This window comes from Hydra vulgaris, chromosome 03 (assembly GCF_038396675.1).
Source record: "Hydra vulgaris chromosome 03, alternate assembly HydraT2T_AEP".
In the NCBI taxonomy this organism is placed as follows: Eukaryota; Metazoa; Cnidaria; class Hydrozoa; order Anthoathecata; family Hydridae; genus Hydra; species Hydra vulgaris.
The window spans coordinates 49,732,248-49,747,500 of record NC_088922.1 but is presented as its reverse complement, the minus strand read 5'-3'; the positions used below and the strand labels follow the sequence as shown (position 1 = coordinate 49,747,500).

The following is a 15,253-nucleotide window of genomic DNA, read 5'->3' as shown; positions in this document are numbered from 1 at the left end:
TATTGAGCGCACACAAACGCAATTTTTAAATATATTTTAAAAGAAAGATATAATAAATTAGGTACTCATGATTAGAATTATAGTTTTCGTTTTATTTGAACTTGTTTTTAAACTTTTCACACACTTAAGATTAAAATTTTTTAATTTTTTTTATTATTAAGGTGTTATTGGTAAATTTAACAGTAAATAAATAAAACACAAAGTAATTGTGTTTTTAAAAAAATATTTTCAAATAGAGTGCACAACATCATGAATGCACATGTTGAGCAAGATTGATAATTTTTTTTAGTTAATTAAAATGTGGTCGTTCCAAATCTGTTAGTAAAAGTATTTTCTGACGCGTGGTTTGATTTATAAAAAACCCAAATGGGTTAAAGGCCGTAAAAAAATCTTTTTCCCAGAAAAAAAAAACTTTTTTTTTTAATTATTTATTGTTAATATAGTTGCAGCCGTAAAATATACATAGGGTAGAGTGGGGAGAAGTGGGGCACGTAAATTTTTTTAAGGGTAGTTGCAATATCTTTTTTATCTGATGTATAAACTGAACCTAACAAGTTTTTACAAATAAACCTTAGGTTTCCAACCAATTATAACTAAGTATATAAATTTTCGATTTTAGAGAAACCGTGCTATTGGGGTAAAGCGGGACATGTGTGAGTAGAAGTGGGACAAATAAATTTAAAACAACATTTTAGTACAAATTATTGAATAGAAACTGATAAAATCATAAAATCAACTAATCAACATAAAAATGTTCAAAAGCTTTCACCAATCGAAATAATCAAATGGCGACGGGAAGAAACGGGGCATAAATATTTCTTTTTTCTGTCCCACTTCACCCCATAATATTTTAAAATTAGGGCTTCTAGCGCACGCAGGGAAACAAAGCAATTTCTGCCAAATAAAGGGGAAGAAAATTGTTTACATTAAATAACAGTATTTACGCACCATTTCTAATTACAAATTTAAGCTGTCCCAATTCTCCCAACTAAAAAAACCGACTACTACTTGAAAATCGCCTTCTTTTGGGGAGGAGGGGAGGGGGATTGAACACCTCTCTCCCCCCACACACACACACCTGTAATATTGCCTTTATTCATTACAGTAATTTGCTGATCTATTATATAGTTGGTTGTGTCTTAGAAGACAGTTTGGAACATATTTTTGCCTTATTTTAAGATGGTGACCACGTGACAAGGAGTTAAAAAATTATGGTTGATATATATTATTATTTATATCAATTAGATGTATTAGTTTAAAAATTTAGATAAGATCGCACCGTAGGCGCCGAAACTCAAGTGGTAGTTGATTTAGTCTCTTTAGTCTTTTGTAGTATTGAAGATGTCTCATGCTTGAAGCCCATTTTGTTGATTTACGTTGTTTTTAAATACGGGGTTCAAGCAGACACTGCATATTTAAGGTTTGGTAATCACTTTATATAATTTGAGAGCCATTTTATCATCAATAACGGTGAATGTCTATTTTAGAAAACCTAGGAGTTGTAGAGATTTGGAGACAACTGATTAAATACGTGTGCTTCATATGAGGTTAGATGTAAAAATGACTCCTAAATCACGCTCTTTAGTAGAGCTTCTTAGGCTTTTATTTTTACCTTGTTTTTTTTTGCAAAAAAGTAACTGTACGTAGGATTGGTTTAACCACAATGGATAACACAACATTTAAAAATTTTTAATTTAAGTAACCAAGTGTTTGACCACTCGTATACTAAGCGCAGACGATCTATTAAAATGTTAGCAATGCTGCCGGCAAAAAATTTACGAAGCGGTTTTTACGTAAAAAATTTTAGTTTAATTTTATGATCAAAAAAATGCAAAATTAAGTTAGTTTAAAAAAAATTAATATAAATAAATTTTTTGAAATTTTCTCTCTCTCTCTTTATATATATATATGTATATATATATATATATATATATATATATATATATATATATATATATATATATATATATATATATATATATATATATATATATATATATATATATATATATATATATATATAAATATATATATATATATATATATATATATATATATATATATATATATATATATATATATATAATAATTTTATTTATCACTCTTCTTAAATATGTTTACAATATAAATATAAAAATACAAACTAGCAAATGTAGTTTAAAATCAAGAAAGAATAAAAAAAAATAAAAATAAAAATAAAAAGTAAACTTTAATGTGAAAATAATAGTAAATTTGAATGTGAAAGTACGAGTATATATGTATTCAGATATGCGCTTTTATATGCGCAGATATAAATACTTGTATATGAGAGTTGTGTTACTAAAAAAAAAATTAAATTTTTTATACATTTTAGAAAGAAATACACGGAAAAGTAATTTTTGAATATGGTTTGCATCAATGACCGCTAGAAATTTCAAAAAAAAAATAAAAAAAAATAAAAAAATGAAAACAATGGTAACTGTATAAATATAGTTAGACGATACCCTGTTTGTGTTGCAGCAATAGACATTAGACATATTTTATCAAAGGAAATGGAGTGTTTTATTTCCTTTGATTTAATTTTTCAATAAGGTTTTTCTTGAGTTTAATTTTTCACTATGTTTGCGGTTTCTTAACAAAAATATTCTTTAATAAAATTCAGAACTAGCTTCGATTTAAATTTTTTTTTTTTTAGTTCATTTCACTTTCACTATAAATACAGTTTTCATGTACATACATTTACAATAAAATAAATAGCTAAGCAAGCTTATCACTGATCACCATTTTTATAAAATCTTAATTTACAATTATTTTGTTGTAAAGGCGTAAATATATAAACTAGAAGTTTTAATACATAAAGTAGTGATTGCTTAACTGCTTACAATTTCTACAGTACCAAAAAAAAAAAAAAAAAAACGAACAAAAGAAATTAAAAAATTTTTAAATTTAAGTAGTTTTTCTATGTAATTTTGTTTTATCTCCAAATTTAAATTTTTTTAAATATTCGTTCATAACTCATCTTTATAATCACTTATAACTCATGTTTTATAAACAATTACGATTCTAAAAAAAAGCCCCTAAAGTTTATCGTTGACGTCACTTTTTCATTTTTTTTTTTTTTTGACTCAAGCGGTCTTTGTTTCATTAACATTCCATTATTGCTTTAATTATTGATCTTTCTAAAATAGGTTTTGAGTTGAGCCCAATACATTTCTATTGGGTTGAGCTCACAATAAAACTTTTGAATATTTTATTTAAAAAGTTCTCTTCACAACAATTTTGTTGGCACCATTTTAAAACTATTTTAGAATTTATTTGAAATTTCTAGCGGTTACTGATGCAAAATATATCCGAAAATTACATTTCCGCGTATTTCTTTTGAAAATATATAAAAAAAATATTTTTTTTTCAGAAGGCAATTCTCATAAAACTAAAAAAAAAAAACAAAAAAAATTTCAAAAAATTTAATCTTAATTATTTTTTTAAATTAATTCAAATTTTACAGTTTTTTGGCCATAAAATAAAAAATACAATTTTTAATGTAAAAACCACTTCGTAATTTTTTTGCTGGTAGCATTGTCGACATTTTAGATTGATATTTTTTCTCCTATTTTGGAACTTTTCATTGATTTCTAGCAATCCTTATAGACACAAGGTGAGCCGATACACAAAATTATTTTTTCTTACACTTTTTCAAAAAAAGCACGAAAATTGAAATAAAAAAAATTTTGTAACGCATTACCCAAAAAGCAAAAAGAAAAAAAAGAAAAAAAAAAAATTCAACAAGTTTTTTTTTTTCTAAAAAAAATTTTTTTTTAAGGGCTTCCTTGTGGGTATTTTATAAATAAATAAGCAATATAAATAATAATTTAACAATATCATTCCTTTTTTATTATACAATCCAACACATTACATACTAATTATTTATTAAACATCCAACACTTTACAAACTTATAACAAATCTTATTTACGTCAGTTCTGGCGAATCTTTAGAGCTTCTATGTTGTGTTCAAATTTTCAGTTACATTATTAACCACATTCATTCTCACATAAAAGTTCTCACGCAACTTTACATTCACAAGCTTTATGCTTTTGTAAACAATTTAACTAAAAAAACTTATGCTTGCTTTGGTAAGTAGAACTCCATTTAGATTAAACTTTGTTTGTAAAGTAACTAATTGAAAACCTCTTTGTTTGATTTTTTAATATTAACTTACCTTGTTGATGCAAACAAATGGCACAAAATTTGCCTGTTTAAAATATGGTATCTGAAACGTTGCAAAAAAAAGTAGTTACATCCCATCTGGTTTAACTCTTTTAAAAGTTACGAATGGTTTCTGTTGCGTGTTAAAACCCCTTAAAACAAAAAGAATAACACGCGTCAAAAAATAGGGTTTTAACCGTGAAGTAAATTATTACAATTTATGAAAGCACAAAATAGGATATTACCCAGCTGGCCCATCTAGTTTCACTATCAGAATTAAAACCCGTATAGACACGTGTTTGTAACGATCCTAAAAACACGTTGATCAAAAGGGCAGTTTTATTCAAGTTTAATACGTGTTTTATGAAGTTTTAAAGCCTAATTTTAATGAGGAACTCGAGCAAAAACGGGATGTCACTTTTTTAAAATTTTGAGATTTTTTTTAATTAATATATTAACATGATAAGGGTTTAATTTAGAGCGTAAGCGAAGTCTTAATGAGCTTAAAGAAAGTCTTCGAAAATTGGTTTCACATTCTTGACGAAAAGTTAGTATAATATCATACTTAGTTTTTGAGACGAATGTAAACCAGTCATAAAAGGAATACTTGGTTTTTCTCACTTGTTACGAAAACTCTGTATACTTTTATACTAACTTTCCGTAAGGAATGTGAAACCAGTCATAAAAGCACGCGACATTTAAATTTAAAACCTAATAAAACACGAATAAAATTGCCCGTGAAATCAACGTGCTTTCGGTTTACGCCTGGTGGTAAAAAAATACGTGTCTATACGAGTTTTAATACAGAAAGTGAAATTAGATGTATTGGCTCGGAGGACTGGGATAGGCTTATAATTTCCTTTTTATTATAAAACGCAGATACTGTAAATTTATTAGCAACTAACAATACATACTAAGCTATTAATTATACAGTAATATAGTTAGGGGCTAACCACTAAGTCTTACAAGAGTTTTTAACAAACTTTTTAATCTGTCATTTTTCAAGGTATTTTTATAAATTATTTTTCTTTTAGATAAATTAAAACCAGAATTTTGGAGAAATTGGTTAAAAAGTTAGTGATATGGGATATTTCGATTCTGTATTATCAATCGAATTTAATTTGAACTGCAAATGGCTTCCAGTCAATCAATTTTTATTTCAGATGGCTAATATATTTTTAGTATTCACCTACTTTATTAAACCAATAAATGCATGGGGTTTTATTAAATTAAAATTATCTTTAACGTTAGCTGGGCTGTGCTTTGCTATATGGGGAGGATTAATTATATGTTCTTTTGATTGCTTGATATGGAATTTAATTTTTGCGTTAGTAAACGCTGCACATATTCTTTACTTACTGGTAAAAATTAGATCTAAAAGATTCTCTGCTGAACACGAACATTTATATGTGGAAGCGTTTAAAACATGTGGCGTTGAACGGTTTCAGTACTGCAAATTTTCGCAGTTATCTAAAAATATAGTTGTTCAAATCGGAGAACATTTTACAAAAGATGATTTAAATCAAAAGAAAGGAATCTATTTAGTTACTAATGGAAGGTAACTTTTTTAAACTATAAAACTGTTTTTTAAATTCTGAAATAAAGCTTCTAAAAGTTTCTAATGGCTTAACAGCCTAAAAAAATGACAAGATCTCAGAGTAATAATATATAGTATAATAGCTCAAAATTTAGTCAAAATACTAACCTTTTTTAAATATTGGATAGAATACTTAAGCGCAATTTGAAACTTTGTAATAATGAAAATTGATTTAAATTTAAGTTTTTCAAAATTCTTTAACTAATTAATATTATATATTTAGATAAAACTGTACTTTTATGCCGTTTTTAAACGTTACAAAGATGCGGTAACAAATACTGTACTTTTAAACCGCAATTTTATGCGGTAATTTTGTAATTAACGCATAAAATTATGTAACTGTATTTAACTGGGTATTTTGTTTCTATTTCTATATACGGTATTTTTATTTCTGTTACTGTCAGCTTTTTTTCTTGTTTAATCATGAGTAAGTATATTTGGTTTTGAAAAAATGAAATATTTATGTCAGGATAGAAAAGAAAGATTGAAACTTTTAAATTAAATAAAACGTAGATTTAGTTTTGAGCCAATTTAAATACAAATGGTTGAGATAACTTCATTTATATTTTCATGAATGTTTCTGCTTGTATTTCTACTTCTATTCTGCTTTAGCGGTGCTTCTGTTTTATTCAAAAACTCTGTTGTATTAAAAACTCCACTTTTGCATACTGTGTAGGCATTCTCTGTATTTACAGTCGAGTTTTCTCATTCGATATATATATATATATATATATATATATATATATATATATATATATATATATATATATATATATATATATATATATATATATATATATATATTTAAAAATTAAGAAATACACAATTATATACCTGCAATATATAATAATATAATAATCACCAGATATACCTAAATATAACAAGATATCGATTTATACTCTTAGCTTTATACTATTATCAAAAACTCATTTATAAAAATTAATTAAAAAAAATACGAAATCTAATTTCCATCATCTCAAAACAAAATTATTTCTATTCAAGTTTTCACATGAACTCGTCCAAGTGTGACGATTGTAATTTTAGTTATTCGTAATTACCTAACTTTGATAAATATTAATAGTATGCGGTTGTGCCTCCTGTGCATCTATTAGGTTCTGCCCCAGAAGACAGTTTTTAGAAAGAATACAGTTTCATAGCTTGCTAATTAGATTGATACCAAAAATGGTTTTCACTTGATGAAATAATGCTGATAACACATATCTTTAACACTAAAATCAAATATTGCTTATTTTATTATAAAGGAAGGTCTGGAAAAAAATGATGTAAATATAATATTTCTATCAAAATAAACATTATTATGTACAATTTCTCAGAAACTGAGCGGGCACTCCTTTTGACACATGTGAAATGAAGGAAAAGGTTTTACCTACGCGGGGTATTGTTTTTGCCATATTAGATAACATTTTTCAAAGGGAAATGCTAAAAAACAGTTGTGCCTCCCTATGGTGTTATGCCCAGACTTCCCCTACTACAAATATCAGAAGAAAAAAAATCTAAATTATGACGATTGTGTTGAAGAATAGTATCTTTCCACTTCGTTAGAAATATTTTGTTAAATGGTGGATTTAGTTTTAGTTAAGTTTAAATCTTTAAAACTTCTTTTTATTTAATTTTTTTTTTTTAGTTTGGATTGCTTTGCCAGGTTGATACAAAAAACTCTTATAAATTTAATGAATTATTCAACAAAGTAGTTAGAGTTTTTTGTGCTATCTCCAAAAAAAAAAAAAACTTTCTAAAATTTAAACTCAACTAAAACCAAATTACACTCGTCCAAAGAAATTTTTTGCTATGATATAAGCAGTTACATTCGTCCAAAAAAGTTTTCTAAACATTAAAATAATTTTTAAAAAATTCATTAATCTAACGTCTCAAAATCATAGCCAGCCTAATTTAGGCTGCTTTGTTACTATAACAACGCTAGTTATTTTTTTTTCCATCGCGTGAAGGTACGATCATTAAAGCGACGTGGCTTACTACGGGTTAAATGCCTTGTATTTTATTATCAGTAATTTTTGAGTAGTTACAAATAATAATATTACGAAAAAAAAATTATTAAAAACAGCAACAATTTTATTATTCAGAAATGATATATTTATATTTATTAATCACCCACTGTATATAATGCAAGGTAAATAATTATAACGTTTATCTTGAAATATTTACTTCAAAAATATCTTTGAAGATTTTCCTTTGCTCCAATGAGTTCCAAAACTCAATTGCATAGCTTGACTATTGAAGATCTTTTTTAAGAATTATATTTTTTAACACGATAATTTTTATTTTTTTTGTTTTGCATTAAGTTCTATACACGGCCTTCTATAATAACGGCCTTGACATCGCGCAAAACGCCGTAAAAATTGAAGATTGATTTAACTTTCACTTGTACTTTTATTGTTTTTATATTAAGTAAGGGTGTAATAGCAGTCTATATTTTCTAATAAAAATCTCTAATTAAGACGGAAATATAAAAGGAAAACCAAAAAATTGTTAAAAGTCAATTATATTTTTCGTATCTAAAATTTCATTAAGAATATTAATGTAATACTAAATAATATCAATAGCAAGCAAAACCATAACAATGTATATATCTATATATTAGAAAGATAACTGAATTTTTTTTTTTTGCTTACACAAACAGCAAAACTAAAAAAAAAGGTAACAATGAAAATCACTAACAAGAAAAAACACTAACAAAAATCGATTCATGCAAAAAATAGGTTTTATCAATATATCTCAACAGGGTAAATATTTACTAATCCAAACACATTGAGAGACATAAAGACTAAAGAGGAAATAAAAAACATAACAAGAAAATAGCATAATAAATTATAAAACATTATAAAACTAATTTTCACATAAACTATGATGGCTTTAGAATTTTCATTTTGGATTCTTCGCTAATGATGGGAGGGTAGTTTGTGCGTAATTCTTTAGTTAAATATTAGAATATATTCTGCATTGTTTTTTTTGTGATTTTAAATTTATATTTAGCTGCTGTGAACTGAAACTGAGTAACACAAAATGTTCTGAATAAAATAGCACCTTGAACAAATAAAAAGCAAAATGTTGACCATTGGACAAGAGTATCAGAAGGAATTTCAAGCTCGCCTCTGTTTAGGCTATTTAGATAACTTCCATATTTATAATCATTTTTATTTTGCTTTTTTGCACATAGCCAGTTATATAAACTATTACCACTAATTTAGATTTATTAATTGAGCTTTCAAGATCATGTATATTATCCAGCAGTTCTTTTTCATCAGGAGAAATATCTTTACAACATGTGTCGCAAGTATGACCATTGATACCATCTACAGGAATGTCAAGTTGTAATATCAATTTAGTATGTTGAATATAATTTTTTTCAATTACAGATTTAGCGTTTATAAAGTAAGTACCTCCAGATCCCTGTCAAAGCTTAGAAAAAGCTTTTTCAAGTGGATCTGTTGAAAACCAACCTAATAAGACATACTTTGCTCCACCACTCAACAAAGTTTCTGCGAGATCAATTAAGCCATAACATGTATGCGCTATTGAATTGCTAGTATCTAACGTAAGCTGTTTTACACGCTTACCTGTAGGTTTCATAAAATTTGACAGTTCAGCAATATCTCGTAGCAGTTGTAACTGTTGATCACCAGTTGAGTGGATTTCTTCACATAATTTCTTTTTAAACCAATTGCCAGCACCAGGTGCTTTGACATTAAAAATATTCCAAAAAGAAATAATTTTTTCAATAAATACAGCAATACCTTCAAATGATTTATTTTCAATCTCTGAATGAGTTCTTATGGTAGCTACTGTTTCTTTGCAAAAAACAGACAAACAAAACTTTACAAATTGTCTCTATATTGGTTTCGAATAAACTGATTTAGCTGTAAGTTTAGAGAGTTTAAAAAGACTATTGCACTCAGTTTTATATAAAGTTTCCAAATCACTCCACTAAGCCAAAACCAGTTCTCCATTGCAAAAATTGTAGCTCGCCAGTCTTTTCTGTCAACTAATTGTTTTGTATAGATTTTAAGAGATGCACATAATCATACAATAAATATATACCTGATGTTGTTAATCATGGTTTACTATCAACTGTTTAAACATTTCACTAGCATTTATATTTCCGGTGTCTAACTATTATCAATATTATTTATTGTATCAACAATTTGTTGACATTGAGCAAACTGAAATTCAGAGTAAAGATTTGCAACAGGTTGAGCTGTACTTATAAATTCTGGACCTCTAAAAATTCATTTAATCATAAATGATAAAATTGTTTGAACTAACTATTCAGGGTAGTTTCACTGCATGACCAAACAACCTCTTTGGTAAAGTAATGAAGCTTTGACATAAATCTAATAAATTAGAAATTTGGAAGTTCTTTTCAATGGATCTAAATTCATAAAAATACTATTTACAAAACTTAGGTCCTCCATTGAGCTTTTTTCTGAAGTCAATCGTGTCAAAGTCCATATACTTGGCAACTTATAGTAAATACACAAATGATCATATATGTCGCATAGCAAAATACTCATATGCTCTACATATAATATCTGGAGTATATAAAACTTCACCTACATTAACTTATAGCATTAAGGTGCTCGAATAGAATATTTGACTGATGCAAACTTAATTTTTTAAAAATCTAACTGCTTCAAATAAAGCTGATTTTGTTTTTATTAACTAAAATTTGTTTACAGCTAAAATGAAATATTACAAGTTGTGCCATAATAATAAGCTACAAATGAATAATCATTAAAAATTTCAAAAAAAACAATGGAACACCAATTTTATACATTTTTGATTGTATGTGAAAACCTTTTTTATTAAGCTGGAAAACAATAACGTCGTTATTATCACTTAACAAAGGTTGAATATTGCCAAATATAAGTTCATCCTCTTTTAGAAAGCCATTTAACTCATCTGATAGAATGTTTTGAAAACCGCTCGAAGTTACAGTTTTTATAACTTTACTTGCTGGTGTGTGTAAACAACTAGGCGGAATATTTTTAAAAACAGATGGTGGGATTAAAGGCCGTTGCTTCCGTATTTGCTTTAAAAAAGTGCATTATTTGGCCAATGCAGTCGACATACTGTTGTATAGTCTAAAACAATAAAATCTGTTCTTGGGATAGCATCATTCCATCTTTTTCTCTCCTCTGAATTCTTTGGGAATTTATAAATTGATATTTATGTTGTAGTTGTGTGATAGTTTGACTTGCGAAGAGACACACAGCGTTTTAAAGGCATCTTAATTATTAAAATATCTTATCATTAATTCGACAATATTGCCTTACAGTGTTAACTTTTACGTCTCAAAGTTGCGCTATCTAATTTATAAACCAATCGAATTAAAAAGATTTATTAAAAAAACGCAAACGCAAACTTTCGTCTAAAGTTAAAAGATGAAAACACAGTATGAGAAATCGGCATTTAAAGGGAGCGACTGAATAAGTGCGAATTTCATAACTGCGAATCAGCATAAGTGCGACTGGCATAAGTGCGAACTGGCATAAGTGCGAACTGGCACAAGCGCGAACTGGCATAAGTGCGAATCACTTGCAAAAACTGGCATAAGTGCGAACTAGCACAAGCGCGAACTGGCATAAGTGCGCCAAAAGAATTTGCAAACATTGACATAAGTGCGAACTGGCAGAAGTGCGAACTGGCATAAGTGCGAACCAATTGCAAAAACTGGCACAAGTGCGAACTGGCACAAGCGCGAATTAGCATAAGTGCGCCGAAAGAATTTGCAAACATTGGCATAAGTGCAAATTGGCATAAGTGGCGAATTGGCAAGTTCGCACTTATGCCAATTCGCACTTATGCCAGTTCGCACTTATGCCAATTCGCACTTATGCCAATGTTTGCAAATTCTTTCGGCGCACTTATGCCAGTTCGCGCTTGTGCCAGTTCGCACTTATGCCAGTTTTTGCAATTGATTCGCACATATGCCAGTTCGCACTTATGCCAATGTTTGCAAATTCTTTCGGCGCACTTATGCCAGTTCGCGCTTGTGCCAGTTCGCACTTATGCCAGTTTTTGCAATTGATTCGCGCATATGCCAGTTCGCACTTATGCCAGTTCGCACTTATGCCAATGTTTGCAAATTCTTTCGGCGCACTTATGCCAGTTCGCGCTTGTGCCAGTTCGCACTTATGCCAGTCTTTGCAACTGCTTCGCACTTATGCAGATTCGCAGTTATGAAATTCGCACTTATTCAGCCTCCTCCTTTAAAGTTAAACTTTAAAGTAAAACGACTTTATTGCAAGATGTCAAGGCCTGTTATTATAGAAAGCCGTGACTCTCTAGATTTAGTTTATTTCAATTGCATAAGCCTATGACATCATCTAAAAAAGGGGGCCTTGCGAGTTGGTTTTTAAAGTGCGAATTTACAATATCCAAGGTTGTTTTATTGCTCAATATGCAAATAAATAAGTTTAACATGCTTTGCTGTAAGATTGTTGATACATTTTGGATGTAAAACAAAGAATGAATATAATTTTTGTTGTGTTTGGAAACATTGAAGAGTGACCTAAGTGCATTCCTACCTACTATATCTCGCTTTTGCATTAACACGTCTTTATAATCGCAAAGTTCAAGACCATACGTAAGTACCGGAACTGCCAACGTTTTATATAGCTAGACAATAGAGCTTGGATGTGCAAAGCGGATTCCAAACTGACAAGAGTTTGGATCATTGCCCTGAATTTTGATATTCTATTATCGATATTTGAACGATTAAGTGAGGCAAAAGAAGAGCTTTTAGTTGTTTGAAGTAAAGAAAATTATGTAAGAAGTGTATTAAAGTTTATTTTAAACAAAAACTTTACAAGCGCTCTGCTAAAATAAGTGCTTCATAGTTTTTTAATAAAATCAAAATAAAATTGGTGACTTTTTACATTACATCAACTGCGTTTTTTAAAGTAATTAACAAGCTGTATTTAAAATTCAAAATATTTAAATAAACTAAAATTATTAAAAAGTTAATAAACTTGAGAGAAAAATGTAATAACTAAATTGAAGTTTTTTACATATTATTTAGTAGAATATGAAAAGATTACTTTTATGAAGATTTTTTTTAGATTAGTGATTTATCTTGGTGGATTTTTAGATTAGAGATTTATCTTTAGATTAGAGATTTATCTTGGTGGTACCGTTGTAGGTCACGTTAGTTCTATGGAATTTTTAAATTCTCCGGAATGGGTTAATACTGAAGAACTAAAAAGCTCATATCAAGTAAAGTATTAATAAATATTATTTTATAACGATATTTACAAATATATAAATAAATTTATATTTTTCATTAAAAGTTAAAAGTTTTGATAAAAAATGTATGTTTATTTAATATATAATAATTTGAATTTGATTTTTATTAGTTATTAAAAAAATACGATTTGGTTTTAAATCTTAATTTTGAAAACATGCGAAAGATGCATCTTTTTTTTATATAAATACAAAAATTAATAAATTTTTTTTTAATACTGCGTAAATTAATAAATTTACATTCAATATACAGTTAAAAAATTAATACAAAATAAACGGTTAAATTGAAATTGCCCTATTAAAAAAGGACCATTTATTTTTCCCGATTTTTTAAAATCCATTTTTGTAGTAGAGCACATTTCCATATAAACTATAATATCAGTATGGAAACCGATTAAAGTGTTAATTGGTTTTATTTAAAATATTGAAACATGCAGATATCTGCATGTTTCTAGATAACATAAAACATAAAAAAATCAATTTTATATACTTTCAATGTTATATACATTCAAGGTTTGTTTTCATATTTTATCAAATAAGCACTTTTAATTATTATTTTTTTTTTTTCTTTTATTAAAGATGTCTATAAAAGCAATCACGGATTGTCAAGTTTTTAAATGGGACAAGGAAAGTCTTTTTCAGTTATTTAAAAATGACACAGTACTTAAGAATGCATTCGACGCTCTTATTGCTAAAGACATTTGTAAAAAACTACTTGAGGTACACAAGAAACTGTTAATTTTAAATGGTGTTGAGTTACTTAGTGAAGATGCCAAGCTTCGCAAATCTTCAATCACAAATTATTCAACCGGTAGATATTTTTTTAAGTCCTTTTGATCATCTATATTTATTATTAATGTTATCGTTATTGTTTTAGTTTTTATAAGTTTAATTTTGATTTTATTTTTAGAATAAATTTTAACAGTCTTTAACTAATATTATTATTGTTCTTATTAGAACACTTTGAAAATTATTTTACATCTGATGAAGTTCATTTAAATATTTCCGAACCATACGTTAAAGATCACGTGAAAAATGGTAAAAAAGCTTGCAATGACTTTTCTATAATATTTTCAAAAGATACAGAAAAATCCGAAAAAATTAATCTGCTATCAGAAAACTTCGAAAAAGTAAGTCTACTATCAGAAAAATACTTCGACACCCCTAGTCAAAATCTAATGCTAAAACCAATTGAAAGAAATAGTATCATTGAAGAGGAAACACATATATAATTTATAATGAAATGAACATATTTATAAAAAATGAGATATAATGAGATAAATATGTTTATACAAAATAACAAATAACTATTAATTATTTTTGTTAACAAAAACATCTTGTTTACGGTTTACAGTTTTTATTTCGCTCTAGACTTTTCAATCCTGCCCTAGTTTCCACTAGGGCAGGATTGAAAAATCTAGTTTTTCAAAATGAATGAGCTTTGTAAACTAAATTGGAAATTCAAAAAAAAAATAAAAAAGTTTCGAAGGGGGCAAAAATACCTAACAAGCTACCTATAAATATCTATTTAATTTTGAGAAAAGACATTGTTAGTAGAATTCTAAATTTTTAGTTATAGACATTTAAAACTTGTATCACGAAAGGAACGATAGGTTCCTTCCGTAACACAAATTTCAATGGCTATAACAAAAAAATTAATATTTCACATGCAATATCTTTACCTGAAACTAAATAGGTCTTTATAGGTAGCAAGTTAGGTATTATTGCCCCCTTCGAAACATTTTTATTTATTTTTTTGAATTTCGAATTTAGTTTAAAAAGGTTTCCTTTTGAAAAAAAAAGACTTTTCAATCCTGCCCACTAATAGTCTCGATTATTATTTCAGTAATCTTCTGTTAAAATATAATTAAATGTGCAAATAAAGTTGATACGAAACTAATTAAATTAGAATATAAAAAGAAATTAAAATCATTAATTAGTAAACTCCTATTAATCAAAATTATAATAAATATGTACCCTATTATAATAAATTATAATAATTATGTACCCTATTATAATAAATTAAACAGTAGTGCGCACTTTGTGTGTTTTTTTGAAACGGAGCTCTTAAAACAAACTCAAGCCGCACGAAAAAATCGCTGGTAGTAAATTGACGACAAAATAATTATCGAAACTATTTGATTTTAATGCCAACTTTTTGTAATATTTTATGTTTATCTTACTAGTTTTTA

General features: G+C 27.5%; 1 protein-coding gene across 2 annotated transcripts in view; it reads left to right on the top strand.

Moving 5' to 3' along the window:
• Window positions 1-14,405, top strand: part of LOC136078245 (popeye domain-containing protein 3-like) — an 18,844-nt gene extending 4,439 nt beyond the window's left edge. For both annotated transcript variants that reach the window (XM_065793538.1, XM_065793539.1), the window contains exons 2-5: window positions 5,218-5,741; window positions 12,929-13,034; window positions 13,641-13,872; window positions 14,019-14,405. In XM_065793538.1, coding sequence (XP_065649610.1) covers window positions 5,266-5,741; window positions 12,929-13,034; window positions 13,641-13,872; window positions 14,019-14,293 — 1,089 coding nt within the window. In that variant the 5' untranslated portion in view covers window positions 5,218-5,265 and the 3' untranslated portion in view covers window positions 14,294-14,405. The remainder of the gene's footprint in view (window positions 1-5,217; window positions 5,742-12,928; window positions 13,035-13,640; window positions 13,873-14,018) is intronic.
• The last annotated feature ends 848 nt before the right edge of the window (window positions 14,406-15,253 follow it).